General features: G+C 43.3%; 1 protein-coding gene across 3 annotated transcripts in view; it reads left to right on the top strand.

The window, feature by feature from the left end:
- Positions 1-24,775, top strand: part of TTC27 (tetratricopeptide repeat domain 27) — a 174,602-nt gene that overhangs the window by 58,221 nt on the left and 91,606 nt on the right. For all 3 annotated transcript variants that reach the window (XM_006131309.4, XM_006131310.4, XM_025188780.2), the window contains exon 10: positions 20,756-20,869. In XM_006131309.4, the coding sequence (XP_006131371.2) occupies positions 20,756-20,869 (114 nt within the window). The remainder of the gene's footprint in view (positions 1-20,755; positions 20,870-24,775) is intronic.

Below are 24,775 nucleotides of genomic sequence, written 5' to 3' on the forward strand. Positions count from 1 at the left end.
GGCTAAAGAAACTGGGCTAGTCTGGAAAAGAGAAGACTGATGGAGGACATATGTTTTCAAGTATCTAAAAGGTTGTTACATGTAAGAGGAAGAAAAATTGTACTCCTCTGAGGATAGGACAAAAAACAATGGTCTTAAATTGCAGCAAGGGAGGTTTAGGTTGTACATTGGCACAGCTTCCGAACTGTGTGTGCTTTTTAAGTATTAAAGTGCTTAGGGATGTTGTGGAATCTCCATTAATGGTGCTTTTGAAAAGTAGGTTAGACTCTCAGAGATGGTCTAGAATGATAATGCTTAGTCATGCCATGAGTCAAGGGGACTGAATTAGATAACTTCTTGAGGTCCCTTACAATCATGATTCCATATAGGGATTTTGTGGAAGAATCTTAGGTCAAGTCTCTGACCTACCTTGCAACTTAGAGAATGAGTTCAATCATAACCAGAAAACTAGGCAATCCATATTGTACTTTCTGACTTTGCAGTGGGTATTTGGTTAAGCCAATGAGAAGAGTTGGCACAACAAGGTTCCTAAGGCATTTATTAATGAAGATTTTAAAAGGGCACTGCATGTGCTTATTTGCTCAGCAGCTGTTCTTCTGTAAATTAATCAATTGGAATTTATGTTGGTTCAAAGCACCTTCTTAAGCATGTGAACAATAACTATACAATGAAATGAAATAGAGCAAAAAAAATCCATATAATAATGCTTCCCTTGATTCTTCTAGTATTATTTAAACAGTTGTGTGTGCATGTGTGAGCAGGCATCTTCTCAGCCTACATGTGGATTCCTAAATCTGCAGGCTGGTTAGATGGTTGTCATACGTTCATCTGATATCTGCTGAAATGTGTCTTTCCTGAAGAAAGGAATGCCTTTCAAGATATCTTAGGAAACATCAGAAATCTTAAATCAATTTAATGAGGTAGTGGACCATCATGAGACCCCTTTACCTTGGGCACTTTTAATGAGAAAAGACATTTGTGTACTGCAATTCTTATTTAAGGAATGTGGTTAGATCACAGTTAAAATAAAGGTGCTACAATGGGATATTAACAAAATAAGATCTTGCTAATGACCTGATTCTGCCAGGTACCCAGCACCTCTCTCAACTCATTAAAGTCTATTTGAGTTGAAGATATCAGGATCAGGCCCTTGCTTATTTAATTAGTGTTGATTGTAGTCTAGTGTTGATTAGATATTGGTGTGATATTGGGCAATATTTTTCCATATAAGTTCACAAATATGTAATTTGATCCCCGTAGTGTTTAGATCCTTAATGTTTGCATTCACGTAAAATTCTTTTGAGTCAACAAAAGTGAGTTTTTAAAAACCAGAATATCTTTGATCTGATTGATTAATTCACGACAGTATGTTTGAGAGGAACAAATAACTGTAGGAGTGTACATGAAACTTCAGTATATTTGGAAAATTTGTTAAAAATGTAACTAAAATCTTTTAAATATGGCTTGTATCATATACAGCAACCTGTAAGACAGGAGATTTCATTACTATTACTGGAATTTGAAGTTGCATTATAGTACTTCACTAGCTTTGTATAACAGACTATAGTTATGGCTTCATTTAGTTAAACTGCAGGTTCTTTTCAATCTTTATTTACGTGGCACATAATCCCCTTGCTGATTCTATTCAGAGATGAAGATGGATATTTCTGTGGAAAAGGAAGGTGCTGGGGGCAATGTAGGACAGGCCTTGCTATACCAGTTCAGCTGTGAAATCCTTTAGTACATCAGCTGCTCTGGGACCGTTACCAGGAAGTGGAGGATTAAGGAGCTGTATTCTGCTCTTAAATGCCTCTCCCACTACCGCTTAGCTGCACTGAATTCTGTTTCAGGAGACAACAGAATCTTTTAGGATATCTACACTGGGAGCATTTGGTGACAAAAGTGCTGTCGACGTACAAAGGTTGCCAGAAGTGAAAACCGGTCAAACTGTTTTTTTTTCCCTCCCATTATAGACATTTCATGGCCATATGCTAGCACCCTGATGACAGAGCAAAGCAATGTGGGTAAGCATCCCACAGTGCAGTATGGTGGGAAGGCAGAGCTGACCACTGTGCTTCTTAGCTTTGTGAGCTCTCCTTGCTGAGGAATGTCAAAGCAGCACAACAGTTTCTCCAGCCCACCTCTTGTAACAGCAGTCTGCCTGCCTCTGTGTCCATAGCAGGACAGAACAGAAGCTCTCCAGTGATTTCTTCTTGATTTGTTCCCCAAATGGAGCAGCCCACTAAGCTGTCAGATATTTTCCAGAGCTTTGAAAAGGGAGGAGTGCGTGTCTGCAGGGCATCAGAGATCACGAAACAATGAGCATAGCCATCAGGGCAGGCATTGTGGGATACTAGTGGAAGCCAGTTCTCTCAACAAAACAAACAGCAGAGTCCGCACTAGCTCTTTGTTGACAATAAAGGGAGGGGAAAAGACAAAAGTCTCTGACAGAATGGAAGTATTTTGTCACCAAAAAGGGTGTTTTTCCTGACAAAAGGTCACATGCAATGTAAACACTCTCTCAATGTTTTGTCATCAAAAGGCAGTTTTTGGGTCAAAATGTGACAGTGTAGACATGCTATCGGAGTGGTGGTGTATCTAGTTCTGCATAGGTTCATGGTTTAGCGAGGCGTGTTCATTCTTTGCACTTCTGACACACAGTGACCAAAGGACTCTAGTATCAACAGCGGTACTAGAAACACAATCACTGTACTTTAAATATTTCTGTGATTTATGGAGACTGGAACAGTTTGGTACCTTTATTTTGATGCATAAAATTGGACGAGGAAGATTAGTGGTTGTCCCCCTTCAGACATTTCCAATCTGAGAGCTTTTTCTTACCATTTAATGGGAAAACAAATGTTATATAATAATGTGCCTTACTGTTCTCTTCGTGTTGATCTGACTACAAATGTTGAACATTCAACCTTCTCTTGCCAAGGAAAATATAGGCATAAGTTTAAAGAGTCAGATGAAATAGATTGAAAAAACAAGGTACGATTGAAAGAGAGTGAGGGAACCTGTCCAAACCAAAGGAATCAGAAATGGACCAAATGGTAATGGCTAGCCATTCTTCCTGTCTGTTGGTTTTCCACTGTGCTGATCCATAATTCCTTGAGAGATTATTTTTACTATGGAATTTGATCTTGAGGTTGGCCTGACCTTTCAAAAGGTGGGCAGGCAGTGAAGTCAATATGATTCAAAGGTGCTTAGCACCTTTTAAAATCAGGCCATGCATTTTAGCTCATGTTTTATTAAATATAAAATATTATAATATTATTTATTAATTATTAATATTATTATAATACATATTATAAATATGTATTGTCTCTTTTTTCTTCAGTTGTAATCATTTTTCTCCTTTTGTTCCACTCGTCCTTTATAAATTCTAATAGGGTAGCCATATTAGTTTGTAACTTGAAAAATGAGTAGTTCTGTGATATCTTAGAGATTAACAAACATATAATAACATGAGCTTTCATTGGTAAGAGCCACTTCATCAGATGAGTTGGAGTGGAAATAACAAAAGTAATATCTATCAATTCTAGGATCTGGGTTAATGAAGCTAATTTAGTGGGCTGGATGTGTCCTATTCATAACTTTTGATGTAGAAATGTGAATGTTAAAGGCAGGGGAATTTGGCTTAGTAGTGCAGTAAACAGTGAATGTCTGTAATGAAGCCCATGGTAACAGTGTCATGTTTGTAGATGAGTTCCAGTTCTGCAGTCTCTCTCTCTGTAATTGGGTGATGAAATTCCTTTGTAGAAGAATGGCTACTTTTAAATCCATGATTGACTAGGTAGGCTAATATGTTCCTCTACAGGTTTGTGTGTTACCATTTCTGGTGTCTGATTTGTTTCCATTTTTCCTGTATTGCAGAGACTTTCTGGTTTGGCCAATATACATGTCAGAGGGGCATTCTTGGCATTTGATGGCATGTATCACATTAGAGGATGTGCAGTTGTATGAGCCCCTGATGTTTTGGCTTATTTGGTGTGGTCCTGTGATGGTGTTGTTTGTATAGATATGTGGGCAGAGTTGTCAGTGGTGTTTGTTGTAGCAATAGGTTCCTGGGTCAGTGTGTCTGAGCTGTGGTAAAGATTTGCTTCAGGTTGGGGGGTTGTTAGTAGGCAAGTGAGGGATTGTTTCCAGGATAGGTTGCAGAATGTCAATGATGCACTGGCAAGATTTAAGCTGGGGACTGTAGATGATGACCAGTGGTGTTCTGTTCCCTTTTTTGGGCCTGTTTTGAAGTACTGTAATTTAGCGACTATAACCTGCAGGTTATATTCGGGTGCGGAGTATATAGGTTTTTTTGTATTCACCAGCTATTTTTTTTTTTTTTAAACTCACCGGAGGCTGGTGGTTCCTGCGGCTGCACATGAACGGGGGAGGGGCGCTCCCCTGCCTAGAAGATGGTGGTTCCTGTAACTGCGCAGGAGCGGGGGGTGAGTGCTCCCCTGCCTGGAGGATGGTGGTTCCTGCTCCCCCGCCTCTTCCTGCAGCTGATGAGTAACCAGAGGGACAAGCACTCCCCACCTGTAGGCTGGTGGCTGCGGAGGAACTGGGGCCGTGAGTGGCTGCCTAATTCCCGCTGCCCCCGCACCGTAAATTAGCAAATATATTCCCGGCAAATATACCCCCGCCACAGAAAAGTCTTGTATACCCTGTGGGTTATACTCATGCGTGGGGTATACAAGATTTTTTTTACTGAAATAGAAAACACCGTGGGGTATGTTCTGGTGCAGGTTATATTTGGACGTGGGGTATATTCGCTAAATTACGGTAAGTGACTTCTGAGTACTTGTCTGACTATCAGTCTGTTTCCTGACTTCCCCAGATGGATATTTAAGTTGTAAGAATGTCTGGTAAAGATCTTGCAGGTGTTTGTCTCTGTTTATGGTATTGGAGCAAATCCAGTTGCATCTTAGGACTTGGCTGTAGACCAGTGGTCCCCAACCTTTTCTGGCTGCCGGGCATCCGGAGGCGGGGCCGCACACGGACCAGGCGCCTGGGGGTGGGGACCAACCAGGGGTGGGGGCCGCCTGTGTGCCCAGGGCCGGGGGCCGCCCGCATGCCCAGGGCCAGCACTGCGCATGTGCCACGCGCCCGGGGTGGGTCCAGCCCAGATGTTTCGGCGGGCGCACATATATGCCCCGGCAGGCGCCGTGGCACCTGTGGGCACCGCGTTGGGGACCACTGCTGTAGACATTTGATCCTGTGATGTCCTGGATGGAAGCTAGAGGCATATAGGTAAGAAGGTGGTCAGTAGGTTTCCAGCATAAGGTGGTGTTTGTGACCGTTTATTTGTACTGTAGTATCAAGGAAGTGTATTTCTTGTGTGCACTAATGCAGGCTGAGGTTGACAGTGGGGTGGAAATTGTTGAAATCTCTGTAATTCTTCAAGGGTCTCCTTCCTATGATTTCAAATGATGTCATCATTAGTGTAGAGTAAGTAGAGGAAGAGTGCTAGGGGATGAGAAAGCTGAGGTAACATTGTTTAAGGTCAGCCCTAAAAATGTTGAAATATTGCGGGGCGATGCAGGTACCCAAAGCAGTGCTGTTAACTTGAAGGTATAAATTGTCCTCAAATTGGAAACGAAACGTGGATGAGGGCAAAGTCACACCAGGTATGCTATGGCATCATGGAGTATAGTGTTCCTGACAGCTTGTAGTCCATCCTCATGTGAAATGTTGGTGTAAAGAGCTGATATAGATCTCTGGTGGCCAGGATGGTGTTTTGAGGAAGATTATGTAGTTTCCTCAGGGAGTCAGTGGTATCTCGAATATAGCCAGGAGTACTGGTAGCACAGGGTCTAAGGAGAGAGTCATTATAGCCAGATAATGCTGCTATAAAGGTGCATCTTGGGTGCAGATAAAATCTTCCTGGTTGGGGTGGGAGGGAATGTTTGTGTAAACTTGTTCCTAAGCTGTAGCAGGGAGTTTCTTGAGCAGATGGTATAGTTTCTTTTGGTATTTCTCAGTGAGATCAGAGGAAAGAATGTAGAATGTGCAGGTGAGTTGTCTGGCAGCCTCCTGTTCGTAATCTCACCTATTCAAGATGACAACAGCACCCTTTTAGTCAGCCTCCTTGGTTATCTTATCATATACTTGTTTTTGAGGCTGTGGATAGTGTTGCATTCTGCATGACTGAAATTGTGTGTTATTTGGTGATGTTCATTCACAATGTCAGCCTGCGCATATTTGTGGAAGTAATCAATATAGAAGTCCGGACTGTCATTCAACTATCAGGACAGGCCCTCATAGAAATCTTCTTTTTGTAGAATTGATAGTGGGGATCCTAAGGGTCAGTGCGATGTTCAGTGGCGTGTTGGAAATTTTCCTTCAGTCAGAGATGGCAAAAATAGGCTGCCAGGTCATGGCAGAACTATATAGTGTGTGTAAGTGGTAGAGCAGAGAGTCCCCAAGAAGGGTTAGACTCTTTAGCCAGGCTAAGTGTGTGATGGGATAGGTAACAATGTTGTTAGATTTGTTGAGGGTACTGAGTTGTAGTATCCTTTTGCACAGAGCATTTTAAATAATTTTTTTTATTCTGACTTGTAATATTCTCTAAAGTCTGGTTTATCAGTAGTGTATGTTCAGTGTCCCCTTGACAAAAAAGCTTGTGTGTACAGTAGTTCAGCACGTCCGCACACTTGCCAGCCTTGCTTTTGTAAAATGGTACAGTGTCACTGAACAGTAATCCTTTCAGCTGTTGTTTTAACAGTGTGTTATGGGAAACCTAGTAGTTCCCTATATCAGGGAGTTATAAAACTACAGTATTGAAAAGCCAAGCATGCAAAAACAATTATTTGGACCTTGAAAAGCATGTGGGGTTGTGGTGTGTGGTGGTGTGTGTGTGTGTGTGTGTGTGTGTGTGTGTGTGTTTTTTTTTTTTTTTGAGGTACAGGTTGGATCTTCCTGGTCCAGCACCCTTGGAACCTGCCTGGTCTCAAACAAGGAAATTTGCTGGACCAGGATAGAAGCCTCTCCCCGTGGCACGTGCTGCCCCGGGGTTAGGGCTCCAGCCTGGCCCCACTTCTACCCCAGCCTCTTGTAACTCTCTAGCTGCAACTGATCCTGCTGCTACTGGTGCCGGAGTGCCACAGCCGTAGCTCCAGAGCCGGGGCTGGAGTGCCACAGCCACCTGGTTCTATGGCCAGGGCTGGATGGCTTGTACTAGAGCTCCATGGCTGGGACTGCGCCAGACTTCCCTGGCTGCTGTTGGGGTCGGAGTTTCCTAGCTGCAGCTGGAGCTTCACAGCCACTGGGACTTGCCTCTGTGCCATCTCTCCTCCCCCCCCCCCCCCATTGACACTAGGTTCTTTGATTTGTCATCTTGACTTAATTGAGTTCTAAGTTGCACTTATTCAATGTTTCTCAAGCTTTTTCCCATAGACACATAGCTAGAACTGTTTCTGTTTTGTTTTACAAATGTTACTGTTTTGCCCTCCGGGTAAAATGGTTGGAAATCATCAACATGTACATAGTATTTCTTATAGTCTAGTCACTTTGTCTACAACATTTAAAATAAAATCATTTCTGTCTTAAGATCTTGCATTAGTTGCAAGAGTTGAACTACTTAGCAAAACTTAAATTGGACTTAGTTTGTAAATTGTAGTACAGAAAGAGTTAGTGTACACATTTCAGTTTTTCAGTAAAGTTCTCAAGTGAATACATGTTGCATTTACGTGCTTGGTGTTGAGTCTGGAATTTCTGAGGCTGAACAGTTATGAGACATGTACTGTTGTTCATTGTCTAGGGAAATCCTTATCACTGGCCTCAAAGAGTTAATTTCTTCTAATTTGAATCCAAGTGCCTGATTTACTGCTGTTAAGATTAGGCTTTAGGAAATGCAGTACTGTGATGTGGTATGGAAGTATGCCCGTACGCTATTTCAGGAACAAGTCCAAACCCCAAACCTGAAAAAAGACAATGCTGCCACAGTCAAACCTGACTGAAGTGGTTTGCAGCATAACACAGAATAAGTGATATGTTTGGCCAAGTAGAATATGTTAGTAATATGGCTGGACTCCATTCTGAGTGAGAATAGAAGACCTATTTTATGTGGCTTCACTCTTCACTGGTCATTGAAAACAAATTCCTTTAAATAAAACGGGGGCAGCTCCCCCAGCTTGCTTCGCTCACCAACACCCATGTCTGTGGGGTAGGCAGCCCTGGCCTTTTGCCCCCCCCCCCCCCCAGCCGCTGGGGAGGGATGCCAGCCCCAGCCTCTCAGCCCCCACTGCCTCTCCGGATGGCAGGGCTGTGCCAGTCCCTGGGGTTAGGTAAGCCCGGCTCTCCTCCTGGCCACCGGGGGGGGAGGGGAAGGGATGGACGGACAGGGCCATGCCAGCCTTGGCCTCTTGCCCCGCACCAGCTGCCAGGGAGGAAAGGACATGGGGCCGCACCACACACGGTCATCAGGAAGTGGAGGGCTGGGGGCCATGCCAGACCCAGCTGCCGGGGAGGGGAGATAGTAGGTAAAGCTGGCTGTCCCCCTGGCCGCTGGGAAGGGCCGGGGCCACACCAGATCCTGCCTCTCACCTCTGCCCCTCTTCCCCCCCACTGGGGAGGAGTGGGCCAAGGGCTGTGCCAGCCTGGGCTCCTCAGCTCCCCTCTCTCTCCTCCCCCAGCCACAGCCTGTTGGTTCCCCCTCCCACAGGTCCCCAACCTCTTCTCCAGTTGCAGCTAGCCCCAGTCTCCCTGCTCCCCCAATCCCCTCCCTGATCGCAGCTCTGGCCCCTTGGGCCCCCCCTACTCCGGCCAGGCCAGGGGGCCGTAGGGGCAAGGCCCTGACCCTCTGGATTAGCATGGAGTCTCGGGGCTTTCTCCTCTCCCTCCTCCCCCGTAGGAAACTAGCGCTGGTGTGGCAATCTTGCCAGGCGGGCAGTCCTGGCTCTGGCTCTGGCTCTGGCTCTGGCCCTGGCCTAACGGAGACAGAGGTGATGGTTCCCTAATGGGTCCCATTGTCCCTTGTCCCTCCTGCAGAGAGGCAGAATTTGCCCAGACTGAGCTGCCAGGCAGCTTTGCCATCCCCAAACAGTGTCTGGGGCAGGGAGGCCATGCGAGGGCAGAGCCTGTGGAATGCAGAGTAACATGACAATTGTCTTTCTCTGACATTTCCTTTTCTTCAGTTTTTTCCTTCTCCTGAAAAAAGTTGATTGTAAGTATCTATGAACAAAGTTTGTTACAAGTAAAAAATGATCAACATTCTCTTGTCAAAAAATTCCACTCAAAGCAGTAACAGCATTGAAAATCTGCTATCCTTTACAAATATAGAAAAGTTAAATGTATGTACTCTGTTGTGTGCTTAGAGCGCAATAAACTCTTAAAAGCTGTATAGGTAACATTCTACTTATAACTATTATGATAGAAGAATATTCAAATAATGAAAGTTTTTACATCCAGGTGAATTCTGCAATTTGTTGAGATCAAATATTGGTGTCAGTGCTTGTTTGAGATACTTATAATATCTTTAGAAAGTGATAAATCATAGAATATTCATTGTAGAAAGTCAGCTTTATTTAATGTGAAAACTTTTATTCACTGGGCAAGATTAAATATTTATTGAGGGGGAATTATCAAAAGTGCCTGTGTAATTTGGAATGGAACTTATGTTCCTTCCTAAGCCACTTAGGGTACAGCTGCACTGTTCTGAAGTTTGGGCTACTGGTGTGGGAATAGCAGTGCCCACTAAATGAAAATAACATTATCAGCTGCCCATTATTATAGCACTTGCTCAGCCTTTTAAGATGCAAGCAAAGACCAGCAATGGTGGCTGCGTATAAGGAGGTTGATAGAGAAAGAATACATTCAAACTGACTAGATATGGAGGTAAAAAGTGAACCAAAGAACCCCACTGTGTTAAATCTAGAGGTAAAAGGGAGACCTGCTTTGTTACGGCAACACAGGACTTAGGAGGGAGGAATAAGAGGGAACGGAAAGTTCACTTAAAATAGCCTTTTCTGTCTAACGCATTGTAACCGAATATTTGCTAAATTTTACAAGAGGAAAATGTTTTTACCTTGTAACTTTCTGTACTGCCATACAGCTTGATCATGATGAGCACCTGTTCAGAGATGCTTAGTGTAACTTCACTTTCTCTTGAGTCCCATGGAAATTGAAGGCATTCAGTCTCCTGCAGTTTCAAGTGTAATCTACTATATATTTGAGAGAGTTTGATGTGTGTATGCCTGTCTGTTCGCTCAAGAACTCCTAAACAGTAAGAACTAGGACCACCAAATTTGGTATGCAGCTTCCTCTTACCATATCTTAAAGCAGAGTTAGGGTTTGGGTTGTGCCTTGTGCAGAGGAATGAGTTTCTCTCCTCTCTTCCCCCCCCCCCCCCCCCGCCCCTGATTTATATGGGAATAAAACCATACAGTAAAGACAGAATCATCAGGGAGGTGCAAGGGGATGCCCCAAACCTCTCACTTCCATAGACACCCTCCCTCCGATTCATATGGGGAAATTGTTGGCTGTTTCCCTCCCTCTGGGAGCGAGGGGAAAGTGCACAGTTTGCTCCATTCCTGAATCTGACTGAGGGCAAATGAATTTGGACCTGCCCTATCTGGGAGACGTGCACCCTTCCCCCTGCCCAGCCCTGGAGAGGCACTTCTCAATTGGCCCCAACCTACTGCAGTGGGGTTGTCCTCTCTTCCTGGGGTATCCTGCATAGTGAGTCCTTCATCCCCAACCCCACACCAGAGCAATGATTTAAATGGAAAAAATGAGTTAAAGACAGTGTTCCCTCTAAGATTTTCCAACCATGAGCAGAGTTAGTTTTGGCTTATGCACCAATATTGAGGTCATGTATGCGGGTTTGGATGTGTGCCACTGTGGCACCCAATTTATTAGCACACACTCGTTCCTGGCAACTGGAGCCGAACCCCCTGTCCTTCCATGCAGCACGTCCTCTTCCCAGTCGCCGGAGCAGACACACCCGCTGCTGCCATGCAGCATGTCACATTCTCAACCACCGGAGCAAACCCCCCCCCACCCCCCCAGCACCATGTGGCAGGTTCTGTTCCTTGCCCCAGCCACCCCTGCCAAGTGGAAGCCCCACCCACAGGAGTAGGCCTTTTCACCTTCTCCCCGCCATGGAGCCGTGGCGGACCCCGACCCCCTGCCCTCAGCAGCTCCTTCACCATGCCATTTCAGCCGGCCCTGCCCACCAGAGCAGCTGCCTGCCACGTGGCTCTCCAGAGGAGATGGGCAGGGTGAGAATATTTTGTGCTCCGTTGCTCAGGCAAACACCTTAGCAGGAATTACGGTTAAGGACCTGAGCAACGCCAGGAAAATCTTCTAGCTAAGGATATTTAAGCAGTTTAAACCTGTATTTTAGGCAAGTGCAATTCAACAGCTACAGGGCTTTGGGATATCAGTTACTTTCTATGCCAAAGCTAGTCTAAAGGGTAGTCTTCACTAGAAAATGAGATTGATCGAAGCCACCAGTATCGCTCAGTGCTATGAAAAATTCATACCCCTGAGTGACTTATTTAAGCTAAGCTAACCTAACTCCCATGTAGACCGTGTTAAGTAGATGGAAGAATTCATCTGTTGAATTAGCTACCATTTCTTGGGAGGTGGTTTTACTACAGCAGTGGGAGAAACTTTCTCATCAGTGTCTACACTGAAGTCCTTCAGCGGTGCAACTGCAGCATTACAGATGTGTGGTTGTTGCTTTTTAAGTGTAGACATAGCCTAACAAACAACATGATTAGCTGTTAAAGGGAGGCATTTGGAGCAGTACTGTGACTTCTGCTGGGAAAATGTGATTGATATTGTAACTGGTAGGGGAAAAGTAGGAGAGTACTTGTAATAAATCCCTAATGGGGTGGGGGGGAACACCTGGGTCTATGCACCACTTTTTTTTTTTTTACTATTGTAAAAAATCAATTGCAAATGTATCCATCTGTATCTTAATTGTGAAACAACTTATTTGAATACACTTACTTCACATAAATTATAACCAAATGTATTGCACTTTTAAAGTTTGAAATCTGAAGTGTGTGTTTAAAACCAAAGGTGTATGCTATATTTATAACTAGCAGAAATACCTGGTGTCGCCCGGAGAAAATATAGTAAAAGGTGTGATGAATTAACTACTATGTAATTAAATGCTATTAATTACATTAACATAGCATATTTTATTGGAAATACTTTTCTCTGATATATTACTTGAAGCAATTAAGACAGCTAGTGATGTGCTTACGAAATGACAAATCCCATAGGGTCTCTTTTCTCAATCCCACAAATCAGGAAGGCCCATCTTCCCCTAAAGAGACTGTGCAACCAGTGCCTTCAGTCTCCTTGCCATAAGCTCTGAGAAGTGGAGGGGATGTCTCCTGGGCTCTGCAGCAGCAGCAAATCACTGTTCCCCAAGTAGCCACTACCCGAGTGCCTTCAGTGGAAGGCTCCATGGGGCAACCTGAATGGACTTGCTAGTGGCAGCTGGATTGGTTGCATTGATCAGACAAAGTGAATGACCTTCAGACCAGGTGTAGTTAGTGATATCTAGATGATCAGAATAGGCAGCACCTGAACGTACCTGTTCTAATAAGAATAGGCTGTTCTGAGTGTACCGTGTCCTCCTACCGACCTCCTCTTTGTACTGTGAGCTGAAGCCTGCAAAGTACATAATGTCCGTTGCACTTGCTGATAACGCACACAGCCCGAAGGAGGGCAGGTGGTGGGAGGGAAGCAGCTTTAATTTCCAGAAGGGGTTCAGTTGGAGCCCGGCTGCTTGAAGATGTTGATAGGCTGTGATAGCTGGAGGCTTCTCCCAGCCACAATTAGAATGGCTAGACCCCAGCCAGCATCAGCCACATTTGAGTCTGTCCTGGAAACTTGCTGGTGCCCTAGTATAGGGCAGGTTGCTGATTCTCTGCTCCACTGAAGCCTCTTCCCCATGGTCTTTCCCTTGATGGTGCTGCAGGTTTCCACATGCCTTATCCTCTAGGATCTCGTAGTTGCAGTTTGTGACATGCTTAACAGAAGAGTCCTGCAAATGCCAATGATCAGGCACTACTAAAAGCTAATTATCAGTGGGCCCAATTGGGGCTCTGGGGAACTGATTTCGAGATCTAACCAATCCAGTGATTTAGGAAATCATTAGTATCCTTGCAAAATTTGGTATTTCTAACTCTTACTGGTTTGTCCCGAAAGATCTCCAAAAAAACAAATTTCAGAAATATTTATAAGATTATGTAATGTTATAGCTTTAGTGCATAGGCTACTAGACAAAGCAAATTTTAAGAATGCTTTTCTAATTAATTGTCCCTTGGTGGAGATCACTCATGTGTCTTGGCTTTGCTCTTGATTGGAACACCTGAAGAGGTATTTCTAATGGCAGTGGTTAAGAGCTTTAAGCCTAGCTCTGCTGATGTTTAGCGAACACCTGTTGTGGGGAAATGGTATTTTAGTTGTACAGTTCCAGGATTAGTTTTTTATTAACTGAAATAAACCTTTGTTATATAATTGAATGAGCAGCTCTAGTCTCTGGAAGAAAAACATACTGAATGTGTGGTCCAGACTAACTGAAAAATATATGGGATATTGGTTTAATAGTGGAAAATAGGACTACCTGTGTGTACTAATTTCCAAAGCCAATACAAGAGAGTAAACCTCTTTTCACTTGTCATTCTGATAATTTTACAATTGGTGTTTTCTGTGTCATTTCAGGTGAACAATAATCAATACTTTTAAAACCTGGTTGTGAATTAATTAGATGGTCTAATTTAAGTCTTCAAATAATAATGTGAAGAGATGTGAAAAAATGACACCAATGAAATTATAATGGGGATGTATTCCTCCCCTTCCCCATTAACAGACATTGTATAAAAAAAGCTATGGCTTGGCAGAGCCTCTGGTTACACATCAAAGAAAACACCTATCATGCTGTTTAAAAAAAGCAATTCCTGGCAATAGCCTTCTAGAATCAGGTCTTGTGCAGTATGTATGAACTCTTCACTGTAGAGGGACCCCGATGTAAAGGGCAGCAGTTAAAATTGTGATTTCAGTGGGATGATTAAATACATAAGATATAACCAAGTTAATGCCATTTTTTCCTACACAACTTTGGAGATATATGACTAGGCAACTTGAACTACTAATCTGATATTTGGTTAATAGAGTAATTGGGGTTATTTTCACTTGTCCTGTGTGTGCATATTTTTCATTGTGAAAATTTAGCTAAGTTAGTTACACTCTCCTGGAATTGGTTAATACTGAAAGAATCCTTTTTACTGAGTGATTTACTGGAAAGACAATAAATTATATTTTCACAGAAAAGAATGTAAAATGAGGAAGAGACCCATTCAAGATCTGTCAGCCACATCATATGGACTTCTGGGGTCTCTGGTTTTAAAAACTGAGAAGGCTGCTTCAAATACCTGGAATTTAATTCATTTTGATATCACAACACCAATCACGAGTGAGAAGTTATTTTTGTCTTAATAGCATTGTCCCAATACAAAAGTTAATTCATTTAGCAAGTTTTAACTGCAAAAATTGTTTTTCCTAAAAAGTTTAAGTGGAAAAAAAATACCATTTCCTGCTAAAAGTACAACCACACTATTATAGAAAAATATAAGATTTTTTAATTACAAATGGCTTTCAAAACCCTATTTTTTTTATTTTCTAGATTTGTAGTTGAAACATTGGGTTTTCATTGAAAATCATTTTATTTTTTTCTTTAAGAATCTGAATTCAGTGATCCAGCCACCTTTATGATTCAGTTTGCTAGCGGTTGAGTAATTCTTTTGTCTGAGAGATGTAGAGCAAACAGGAAATTAGGCTAAAGACAACTGAAAGATTTTTGCATGTTCACTAAATCAAGATTTAGAACTTTTTTTTAATGTGGAAAGCAAATGTACTAAATGAATTTACTGTAATGTATCTGCTGTAATGTACTGCTCAAAATATATATATTAATAATACACCGCCACTCTGTTATGATTGCTACAAACCTAAGTTTAGAAATGTTGTTTTGTTAGGGGGTTCATCATTTATATGGACCTGATTTATTTGACACTCAGTATTAAGGCACATTTGAATTTTAGATCTACAGGAAGTCTGTGATATTTAGCAATGTCACAAAGTCCAATAAAAATATTGTTGAGAATTATTTCCATGTGAACTTCAGATTATTTAATTGTACAAAACCTCATGTATATACTATGAAGGCACCAGTTGTGTCTCCATAGTTAAGATGAGTTGTGTTTTGCACTTAAAGCAGGCATTCAACATTTGTATTTATGAAAAATAATGCATATCCTCAGCAAAGTCACAAGAGCTACTTTAAATGTCTAATTAATTTAGAATGTACAAGTTAATATCTTAATTTAGGGATTCAAATTCTTTTTAAATGTCTGAGAGAATGAATAAAAAAGTCTAAAGTTTCTCTTAATTCAGTTTCATCTAATCTGTGAGGACTACAAACATTAAAGTGACTTAGTCGTAATCATATAATTGTTGCAAGATAATATAGGATAGAGTTAAAATGTATATGTTCTCAAATTGCGCATTTTCATACCTTAACATGTTTGGATTTAAGTTTTAAACTACAAATTTCCTGGGAAAGAGAGAATTGAAGCTATGAAGAACACTTGGGTTAATCCACGTACAGAGTTCCATAATACTAAATGCATACTCTGAATCAAACTAAGCCATTTATTGGAAAAGTTTAATAAAAATAAGATCACCCATGAGAATACAGAAGAGATATACTGGGATAATTTTGTAATAAGCTATTGATATACATACAGCTAAAAATGAAGAGATTTCTTATGAATTGCCAGATGTACTCATAATTAATATATTTTTTCCACAAAAATGTTAGTCGCTAAGCAACCAAATATTTTGATTGTATTTATAAAACTATTTATTTTCTGCACTTAACTAGGATGGCACTATAAACTTGAATGGCAAAAAAAAAGAATCTTTATAAACTAAACAAAAATAGCAAATAGATTTTTCTTATCTAATTTGTGTATAACTTTAGGGCATTCTATTTTTTAAATACAGGCAGTCCCCGGGTTACGTACAAGATAGGGACTGTAGGTTTGTTCTTAAGTTGAATCTGTATGTAAGTCGGAACTGGCGTCCAGATTCAGCCGCTGCTGAAACTGACCGCCAGTTCTGACTTACATACAGATTCAACTTAAGAACCCCAAGCTTCCCCAAGTCAGCTGCTGCTGAAACTGATCAGCGCTGATTCCAGGAAGCCTGGGGCAGAGCAACTCTGCCTCGGGCTTCCTGTAGTCAGCGCTGGTCAGTTTCAGCAGCGGCTGACTTGGGGATGCCTGGGGCAGAGCAGCTGGGGTGCTGCTGGGTTGCTCCAGTAGCACCGCTCCTCGGCGCTACTGGACCAACCCAGCAGCACCCCAGCTGCTCTGTCCCAGGCGTCCTGATTCTGCCCCTGCTGAAACTGACCAGCAGTGGCTGAATCAGGACCTGGGGCAGAGCAGCTGGGGTGCTGCAAGGTTGGTCCAGTAGTGCCCAGAGCAGGTGCTGCAGGACCAATCCGCAGCACCCCAGCTGCTCTGCTCCAGGGTCCAAAACGCCTGGTCTGCTGTGGGGGGGGCACACTAGCTGCGCCCCCCTCCCCAGCAGACCAGGGACGCGGGGAGCAGAGCAGCAGCGGCAGCGGGGTGCCGCGCCTCTGAGGCTTTGCTCTGGCAAAGTCTCAGAGCCGCGGGACCTTCCCTCACCCCCCCCCCCCCCCCCCCCCCCCCCGCGGCTGCGGCTTCAGTCCCGTGCCTGTGGTCTGCTGGGGACCATCCCCAGCAGACCACAGGTACCCGGACTCAAGCGGCAGCAGCGGGCGGGTTCCCGTGCTTCTGAGGCTTTGCCAGAGCAAAGCCTCAGAAGCGCGGGGAACCGCCGCTGCTGCCGCTTGAAACCCGGTGCCTGTGGTCTGCTGGGGACGGTCCCCAGCAGACCACAGGCACCCGGTCTCAAGCGGCAGCAGCGGCGGTTCCCGCGCTTCTGAGGCTTTGCTCTGGCAAAGCCTCAGAAGCGCGGGAACCCGCCCGGTGCCCCTGGTCTGCTGGAGACGGTCTCCAGCAGACCAGGGGCACCGGAGCAGCTTACGAACGGGGCTTTCTCGCCCCGGAGCTCGCAGGTAGCAATCCACTACCTCGACCTCCGGGGCGAGAGAGCCCCGTTCGTAAGTGCGGATCCGACATAAGTCGGATCCGCGGAAGTCGGGGACTGCCTGTATCTTTGGTAATAGTTATATATCATATAGCTTTATGATCTATTTTAGACTTTCTTAGTACTTTTAGCCCAACAAAAGTTTGATGAATGATAGTGTGACGTGAGAGGAACTTGATAATAAGTAAAAGAGCACATCTTTCAAAAGGCAGATGGAATATGAAGGATGTGAGGTTTTGAATTAGTGTTTGTGATGACTGGTAATTATTTGCAGAGAGATGTGCTGTTTTATTTCTTATATATATATTTTAACAGGAAGTGCACCTACACTTAGATAAGGGTTTATTTATGTTGTATTTTAAAACAAGTCAGTAAAGAAATTGTTTGCCTAACTAGAGAGTTACAAGTTCATATACAAAATAACTAAACAAAAAAGTTTATATACAGGCAGTCTCCGGGTTACATGGATCCAACTTACATCAGATCCCTACTTACAAACGGGGTGAGGCAACCCCGCACTAGCTGCTTCCCCCCAGCAGACCAGGGAGATGCGAAGCTAGCCCCCCCCCCCCCCAAGCAGACCAGGGAGACGCGGAGCGGCTTTTCTCAGCAGACACTTCAGCTTGAGAATAAAGGACTTAGGGAAGTGAGGTGTGGGAGAATAAAACTGAGCTCTGGAGAAATGTTTGGCTAGAGCTTCCCCTACAATATGTACCAGTTCCGACTTACATACAAATTCAACTTAAGAACAAACCTACAGTCCCTATCTTGTACATAACCCGGGGACTGCCTATATAGGAATCTGCTGTCAGAACTAAACTTTCAGTTAGCCTTAAAAAAAGATTTAATGGTACGTCTGCACTGGCAATTGAATGACCCAACTTTTGTTGTTCAAAGATACGGTGCACTCCTTTGTCCCCTGAAGACAAGTTTTGCCGGGGCAAGTGCCAGTGTGAACTGTTAGGTGTAGTTGTATTGAATGGCTGAGGGATTTTTGGAACAGCTTGGCAGAGCTGTGGTTGTGATATAAGTTTGGAGAGGGAGGTGGCATTCCTGCCCTTACCTCTCCTTATATGCGTGATCAAAGGAAACAAGTCCATATGTACCTTGAGAGATCCAGTATGCTTCACTTCACTGCAGAGTTCTGTGGGTTGTATCTCTATCAGTGGACAAGGGTCGATTATCAGTGGTGATGTAGGATATGAGAGTGGTTTGAGGGTTTAATCATGAGTAAGTGAAAATATAGCATTAGCTGTTGTTGTGGGCTTAAAGGTAAAGGGGCTTGTAAAATTTAGCATGTGATAATATTTCTATGGAGTAGGCTAAGTGTATGCGTAAAGCAGGTGTACGTCTCTCCTGTTGAGTACAGTTCACCTACATATTTTAGACAAAGTATTGCTCTCTTCCAGTGATGATGTTCTCTGAAAGCAAAAGTAGAATGTGCAGGCCCCCTTGAGCTACTCAGTTTCTGTGACAATTTAAAATCTCTAATCTAATCTTGCTGCACGTGGGTGCTTTAGTTCATTGTGTACCATTAAAATCAAACCTGTTTTCAGTACTGCTCCCCTAGTGGGACAGTGGGTATGGCATAGTAGCTGAGATAAACATAATAAGTTACTAAGATCAATTGGGGGACAATCAGAGCCATGGTTTGAGCCCCAGACAGGCTACTGGGCTAGATGCACCTTTGGTCTGACACAGTACGGCCATTCTTATGTTCTTATCTGTGGCTGGACAAAGGCTGTCAGATGGTTGTTCTGTTGGATCAGTGGGAGAACCAAAGGAGGAATTATGACTGACTACTTCTTCCCTATGCTGTTTCTGGGGCCACATAGCTATTCATCTTCATCTTACTCAGGGTGACAAACTAAGTCTTTGTCTAGAGCTAGATGAAGTCATAACTATTGCTGCTTCTAGAGTATTGAATAGTTCTCTGACAGAGAGAGTGAGTGAGTTTTGGACCTCTGAAGAAGATATGTTTGTGTCTGTTCATTATTTTATGTACAGATTACTGTTGCATACTGTGAAATGAAGAGTATTGCCCTTGTCCAAACTTTAGTACAGTGAAAACTTTATTTGGCACTTTGAACCAGAAAACTGTTAACCAGCGTTGCCCCCGGCCATAATACTGCTTCATCTTCAGGCACACATGCCTGACTCCCTCCATTCCAGCTGGCCATTGTTGGGTTTCTGACAACCAGCACTGTTGACTGATGTCTTCAACAGTCACCTTCTTTCCCCCTAAGTCTGTCTCCAGCTGCTGGGAGCTGGATCTGACAATAGGGACAAAAACAGAGCGTAAGCTTTGTTATCCAGCACATTCAGTTAACCAGCAACCTCTGTTCCCCATGAGTGCCAGATAATAAAGCTTTAATTGTACCTGAAAATGTCCTCAAATGTTCAGTTGCTTAATCATTTTGGGTTGTGGGGTTTGTGTTTATATTTGGGAACCTTGGATTTAGCTGCAATACATTTCACTGGGAAATTCATATTGGCATTCTACCACCAATTAGTTAAACTTTTTTCTTTTATTAAAAAATAAAATGCTGACACAGATAGCAGTAGCACACCCACATCTCACATGAGACTGGAAAGAACCAAAACTTTCTATACGGAATAAAGTGTATTGAGGTCACACTGCCTATCTCGTTCTTATTGACCTTCCCTAAAAATTATAGGTTAGAGAATGGATGATAACTGATGAGGCTGTTGGCATCAAGAGAGGGCTTCGTTAGTATTGACCTCATACTGTTTCTTTCCGGGCATCTGTCACTCAGCTTCGTATCTGGAGGGGAAGTAGAATGGACTTACACTTCCTACTAACCTGAACCCTTCAAAGCCAAATTAATAGTTGAGTAATAATTGACCACAGTGTTCTCAGAACATTTTGCGTAAACCTCAGTGAGAGAAAGCAGACAAACACATCACTGAATATTTCATATATATAATCTGCTTTGATGCATTTCCCATACTGCTAAATAAATCAGTCCAGGTAAGACTGATTTTTTTAAGCTAACAAACAGAAAACTTCACACAGCCAGAAACTGGATTCTTGTATAGAGCAAAACAAATACAATTAATTAGGTTAGCGACAACTCTGATTAATTTGCTGAGCATAACTTTTGTTATCTGGTGTTAAGTATAAACACTTTCTTTTTGTGTCAGAGCCACTGGTTAGGGAAATAATAAAAAAGCCTTCCTTCTTGTAATCACCTTCCATGTGTATTTTCACCATGTGTATTGTTCGCTTATTTTGCTTTCTTGTTGATTCACTAGTCACAGCTTCTATCTATCTATATGTGCTTTCCCTTCTCTCTCTCGTGCGTGCGTGTGCGCACGTGCACACACACACAAAACAAGCTTTATTCAGATGAAATGGCATAGCAATAAAATCTTTGTCCATGGTCATCTGATAGACCTATAAAAGGCATAGGCTTGAATTCACCAATAAGATACCATGACAATAAATTTGAATTGCAGAATAGGCTACAGTTTGGACAGACATAAACTGCACAAGACATGTTGAAAATTACCATCAAATTTAATTTTTTCCATCATTTTTTAAAATATATTTTACTTTTTCCCTTCCCCACAGTGTTTACTTTCACAACCAAAGTTCTGGGCCATTCAGTATTCAGCATTACTTCTTCGGACGAAACTTGAGAAAGGAAGCATTCGTCGAGTAGAACGAGCAATGAGGCAGACTCAGGTAAGACTTCTATTGTTGCTACCTCCAATCCTTATACACACAGTTTTGTAAGCATTTAGACCCCTGATTTTGAAAGAATGCTGCCATTTTTCAGAGTATTTAATCTTGTAATTTTGTCACATTAATATTTGGAAGGTTGGCACCAGAACCTGTTTCCTTAACTTTTCTTCTTTCTTTGACATTAAAATAGCTACTTTGTAGTGGTTTGTGAATGCAAAATTTTAAGGTTTTTTTTTTTTTAAATAGCATTGAATCATTTTGTACAATAAATCCCTATATAAGAATTAGTTTATAAAAGAGGAAATGAAAATAATACAGCTGCATAATAGCTTACATGTTTTTCCTTTCAGTTGTAATAGTGGCCCTTTATTTACAGATACTGATTTCTGCACATTTGTGACAGATTAATTAAATGACCAAAACTTCTCACTTAGATCAGAGCTGTGCAAAATATGGCTCATGGGCCAGATCTAGCTTGCTGAGTCATGGGGTCCAGCCCCTGGTTGCCTGTCTGGCTCCCTGCCTGCCCCACCCCTTCTCACTGCTCAGAAAAACAGCTGTGGGGCCATGTGCGTCTCTGAATGTTGCAAGCCCAGGGGAAGGGGAAGAGACTTCTCATGCTGCTCCTGTCCCCAGCAAAACTTTGCAGCTCCCATTGGCTGGTTTTTAGCCAGTAGGAGGTGCTTGTTAGCAGGACAGGCAGCATGTAAAGTACCCCTTCCCCTGGGTTCAAAGCGTTGAATTCACACCAGCACACTTGGCCCCTGCAGCTGCTCTGAGCATGGAAGGCAGGGAGCCTTATCTAAGGAACCTGCTGGACTGCTTGCTGGGAGCCGCAGAGGTTAAGCACCTCCTGGCCAGAGCCTACCTCTGGCATCTCAACTCTTCCCTCCCCCCAACTCTCTGCCCCCTTTCCTGCACCCATGCTCCTTCCCAGACCCTGTACCCTTTGCTACATGTCTCCTCCAGGTCACAATCCCATTCCAGGCTTTGCACCCCTCCTCCAGGTCAGAATCCTCTCCTGCACCCATACCCTCTCACAACTCTGTGCCCCAGTCCCCTGCCACAGGTCACAATCCAAACCCCTGCTCAACCCCTGTACCAGGTCACAACCCTTCCCAGATCCTGCACCCCCTCCTATATCCTTTTTCCAGGTCAGAATCCTATACCCTAGGTTTGAAGTGTTGCACCTATACCCCCTTCTGCACCCTATACCCCAGTCCCTCCCCCAGATCATAAGCTCCTCCTTCACCCAATCTTCCTTGCAAAGCCCACGCCCTCTTTTGCACCCCAGTCCCTTACCCCAAGCTCCATTCTGCACCCAACCTGCACCAATAATAATATGGAAGTGTGTGTCCTTGACCACTTACCAAATTTTTGGAGTGCCCCCCATCAAAAATTATTTCCCACCTGTGACTTATATTTAAGAAGTGCTCATTTATCTAAGTGAAAATGTAAAGAGGTAAGAAACATTACAAAATCCAGAAAGCATTTCAATTGTAAGATATGTTCCCTTACAGAAAATAATTCTATAGAACGCAATAGAAAAACATTAACTTTCCTTGGAACATTTTCTAAATAGTGTGGCATCTTTACATCTTTAAACTTGGTTCATGTCCATGGTCAGCAGGCATTTCCCACGTATCTGTTTTAACTCTTTTCTCCTTAACAGATCACATACAGTAGACTTCTGATAATCCGGAACCTATGGGACCTAGGTGGTGCCGGATTATCAGATAAGGCAGACTATCGGGAGGTACTATAAACTGGTTATATATATACTGTATACATTATATACTGTATATAAAGTGTTCTTAACCCTTTTTATTGTACATACTGTATACAGTATACTGTAATGTTTTAGTTTTTTAAGCCTTTTTTACCCTTTTTGCTCAGTTCAGCTGCTGCCGCTGTTACCTTGTGACTCATTTTTTGCAGAAGCTCACTTACTAGGCTCTTGCCATTTTGATGCCGGACTATCAGGAGTGCCGGACTATTGGAGTTTTACTGTACATGTAAATTTGATGAGTTAAGGGCTGTGTGAAAATCCTGAGGAACTGTTGTTTTGCCAGGGACCTTCATTAGATAAATATGTGGTGAATCTGTGTGGGGGCAAATATGTTGCTACTTTTTCATCTTCATCAGAAGATCTCTTGGCAATTAGGAAGCACAGTATCCACAGCCTTGTAATAAGCATCACATTTCAAGGCATTTAGAAGCAGGGCCATCAAGTGCTAGCGCCATAGACTCTTATCATTTGAAATGCCTACAGTACTTGTCCTAAGCCAGGGAACATTTGGTATATGACGAGAGAATGAAGTTTTTCTGCATGTATCAAAAAGGGAGCTAATTATTTCTTGGTTCCAATCGTTTCTTACTAGATGGACACTAGACATTTTCTTTTCTAAGAAAGTATTTAGTATGTGGTTATGGAAAGAATAGAGAAAATTAACCGTTATTCCTTGATTAGGTACCTTTTTCAGGAGAATGGTCTCTGTATAACAGGAGATTTCAGCATATAACCAGATTCCTCAAAACACTAGACAATCTGTATTAATTCATGATGTAGATATTGGGATAGAGAGTACGCTTATTAAGTTTGCAGATCATACCAAACTGGGTGGGGTTGCAACTTCTTTGGAGGATAGGGACATAATTCAAAATGACCTTAGCAAGTTAGAGAAATGGTCAGAGGTAAACAGGATGAGGTTTAATAAAGAGAAATGCAAAGTGCTCCACTTAGGAAGGAACAATCAGTTCCATACATACAAGATGGGAAGCGACTGTCTAGGAAGGAGCATGGCGGAAAGGGATCTAGGGGTCATAGTGGACCACAAGTTGAATATGAGTCAACAGTGTGATGCTGTTGCAAAAAAAGCAAATATGATTCTAGGTTGTATCAACAGGTGTGTTGTAAGCAAAACTTGTGAAGTCATTCTGCCGCTCTACTCTGCACTAGTTAGGCCTCAGCTGGAGTACTGTGTCTAGTTCTGGGCGCTACATTTCAAGAAAGATGTGGAGAAATTGGAAAGGGTACAGAGAAGAGCGACAAGAATGATTAAAGGTTTAGAGAACATGACCTATGAAGCCAGGCTTCGTGAACTGGGCTTGTTTACTTTGGAAAAAAGAAGATTAAGGGGGGGGACATGATAGCGGTTTTCAAATACAGGCAGTCCCCGGGTTACCTACAAGATAGGGACTGTAGGTTTGTTCTTAAGTTGAATTTGTATGTAAGTCGGAACTGGTACATATTGTAGGGGAAACTCTAGCCAAACATTTTTTTTAGTTTTGGATAGCATAGGGAAAGGTTAACTCCCCTCTAATGTTTGTTTTGCTGTCTGTTCCCCTGTTCAGAAGATTTCACATCTATTTCTGTCCCTGTGACAAACTCAGGACTAAAGGAGTAACTCATCAAATACCAAACAGCTCTGCACCATGCTTTGAGCTAATAGCTTTATTTCCACACACCACCCAGGGTTCTAGGAGGAGGGTCCTTTTTTTGCTAACACAATGAGGCCAGCACTTTGTTTGTTTTGGTGGAGTCTTTGTTTGCCCAGGGAGCCCAGCATGTATAGGGGGAGGAGGGGCGGAGAGGCTGCTTTTGTCTGCTGTTCTGCAGCCTGTTGCTCAGGGGAGGGGGCAGCCTGTTGCTGACAGGGGGGGAGAGGGGAGGCGTGCAGGATGCGAAGCCGCGGGGGGGGGGGGGGGCAGCGGGCGTGGGGAGGCACTTTTCCTCTGCCCGGCAGCTCTGCGGGATCCCTGTCCCTGTGGCCAGCTGCTGCAGGCAGAGGCCAGTTGGAGCCGGCCGAAGAGGAGGAGGAGGTGGATTCTAGGACCCAGGTGAGCGAGCCCCGGGGACGCTGCTGCGCTCCGGGGGCCCGGCATGTATAGAGGGGAGGAGGGGCA

This window comes from Pelodiscus sinensis, chromosome 3 (assembly GCF_049634645.1).
Source record: "Pelodiscus sinensis isolate JC-2024 chromosome 3, ASM4963464v1, whole genome shotgun sequence".
Classification (NCBI taxonomy): Eukaryota; Metazoa; Chordata; order Testudines; family Trionychidae; genus Pelodiscus; species Pelodiscus sinensis.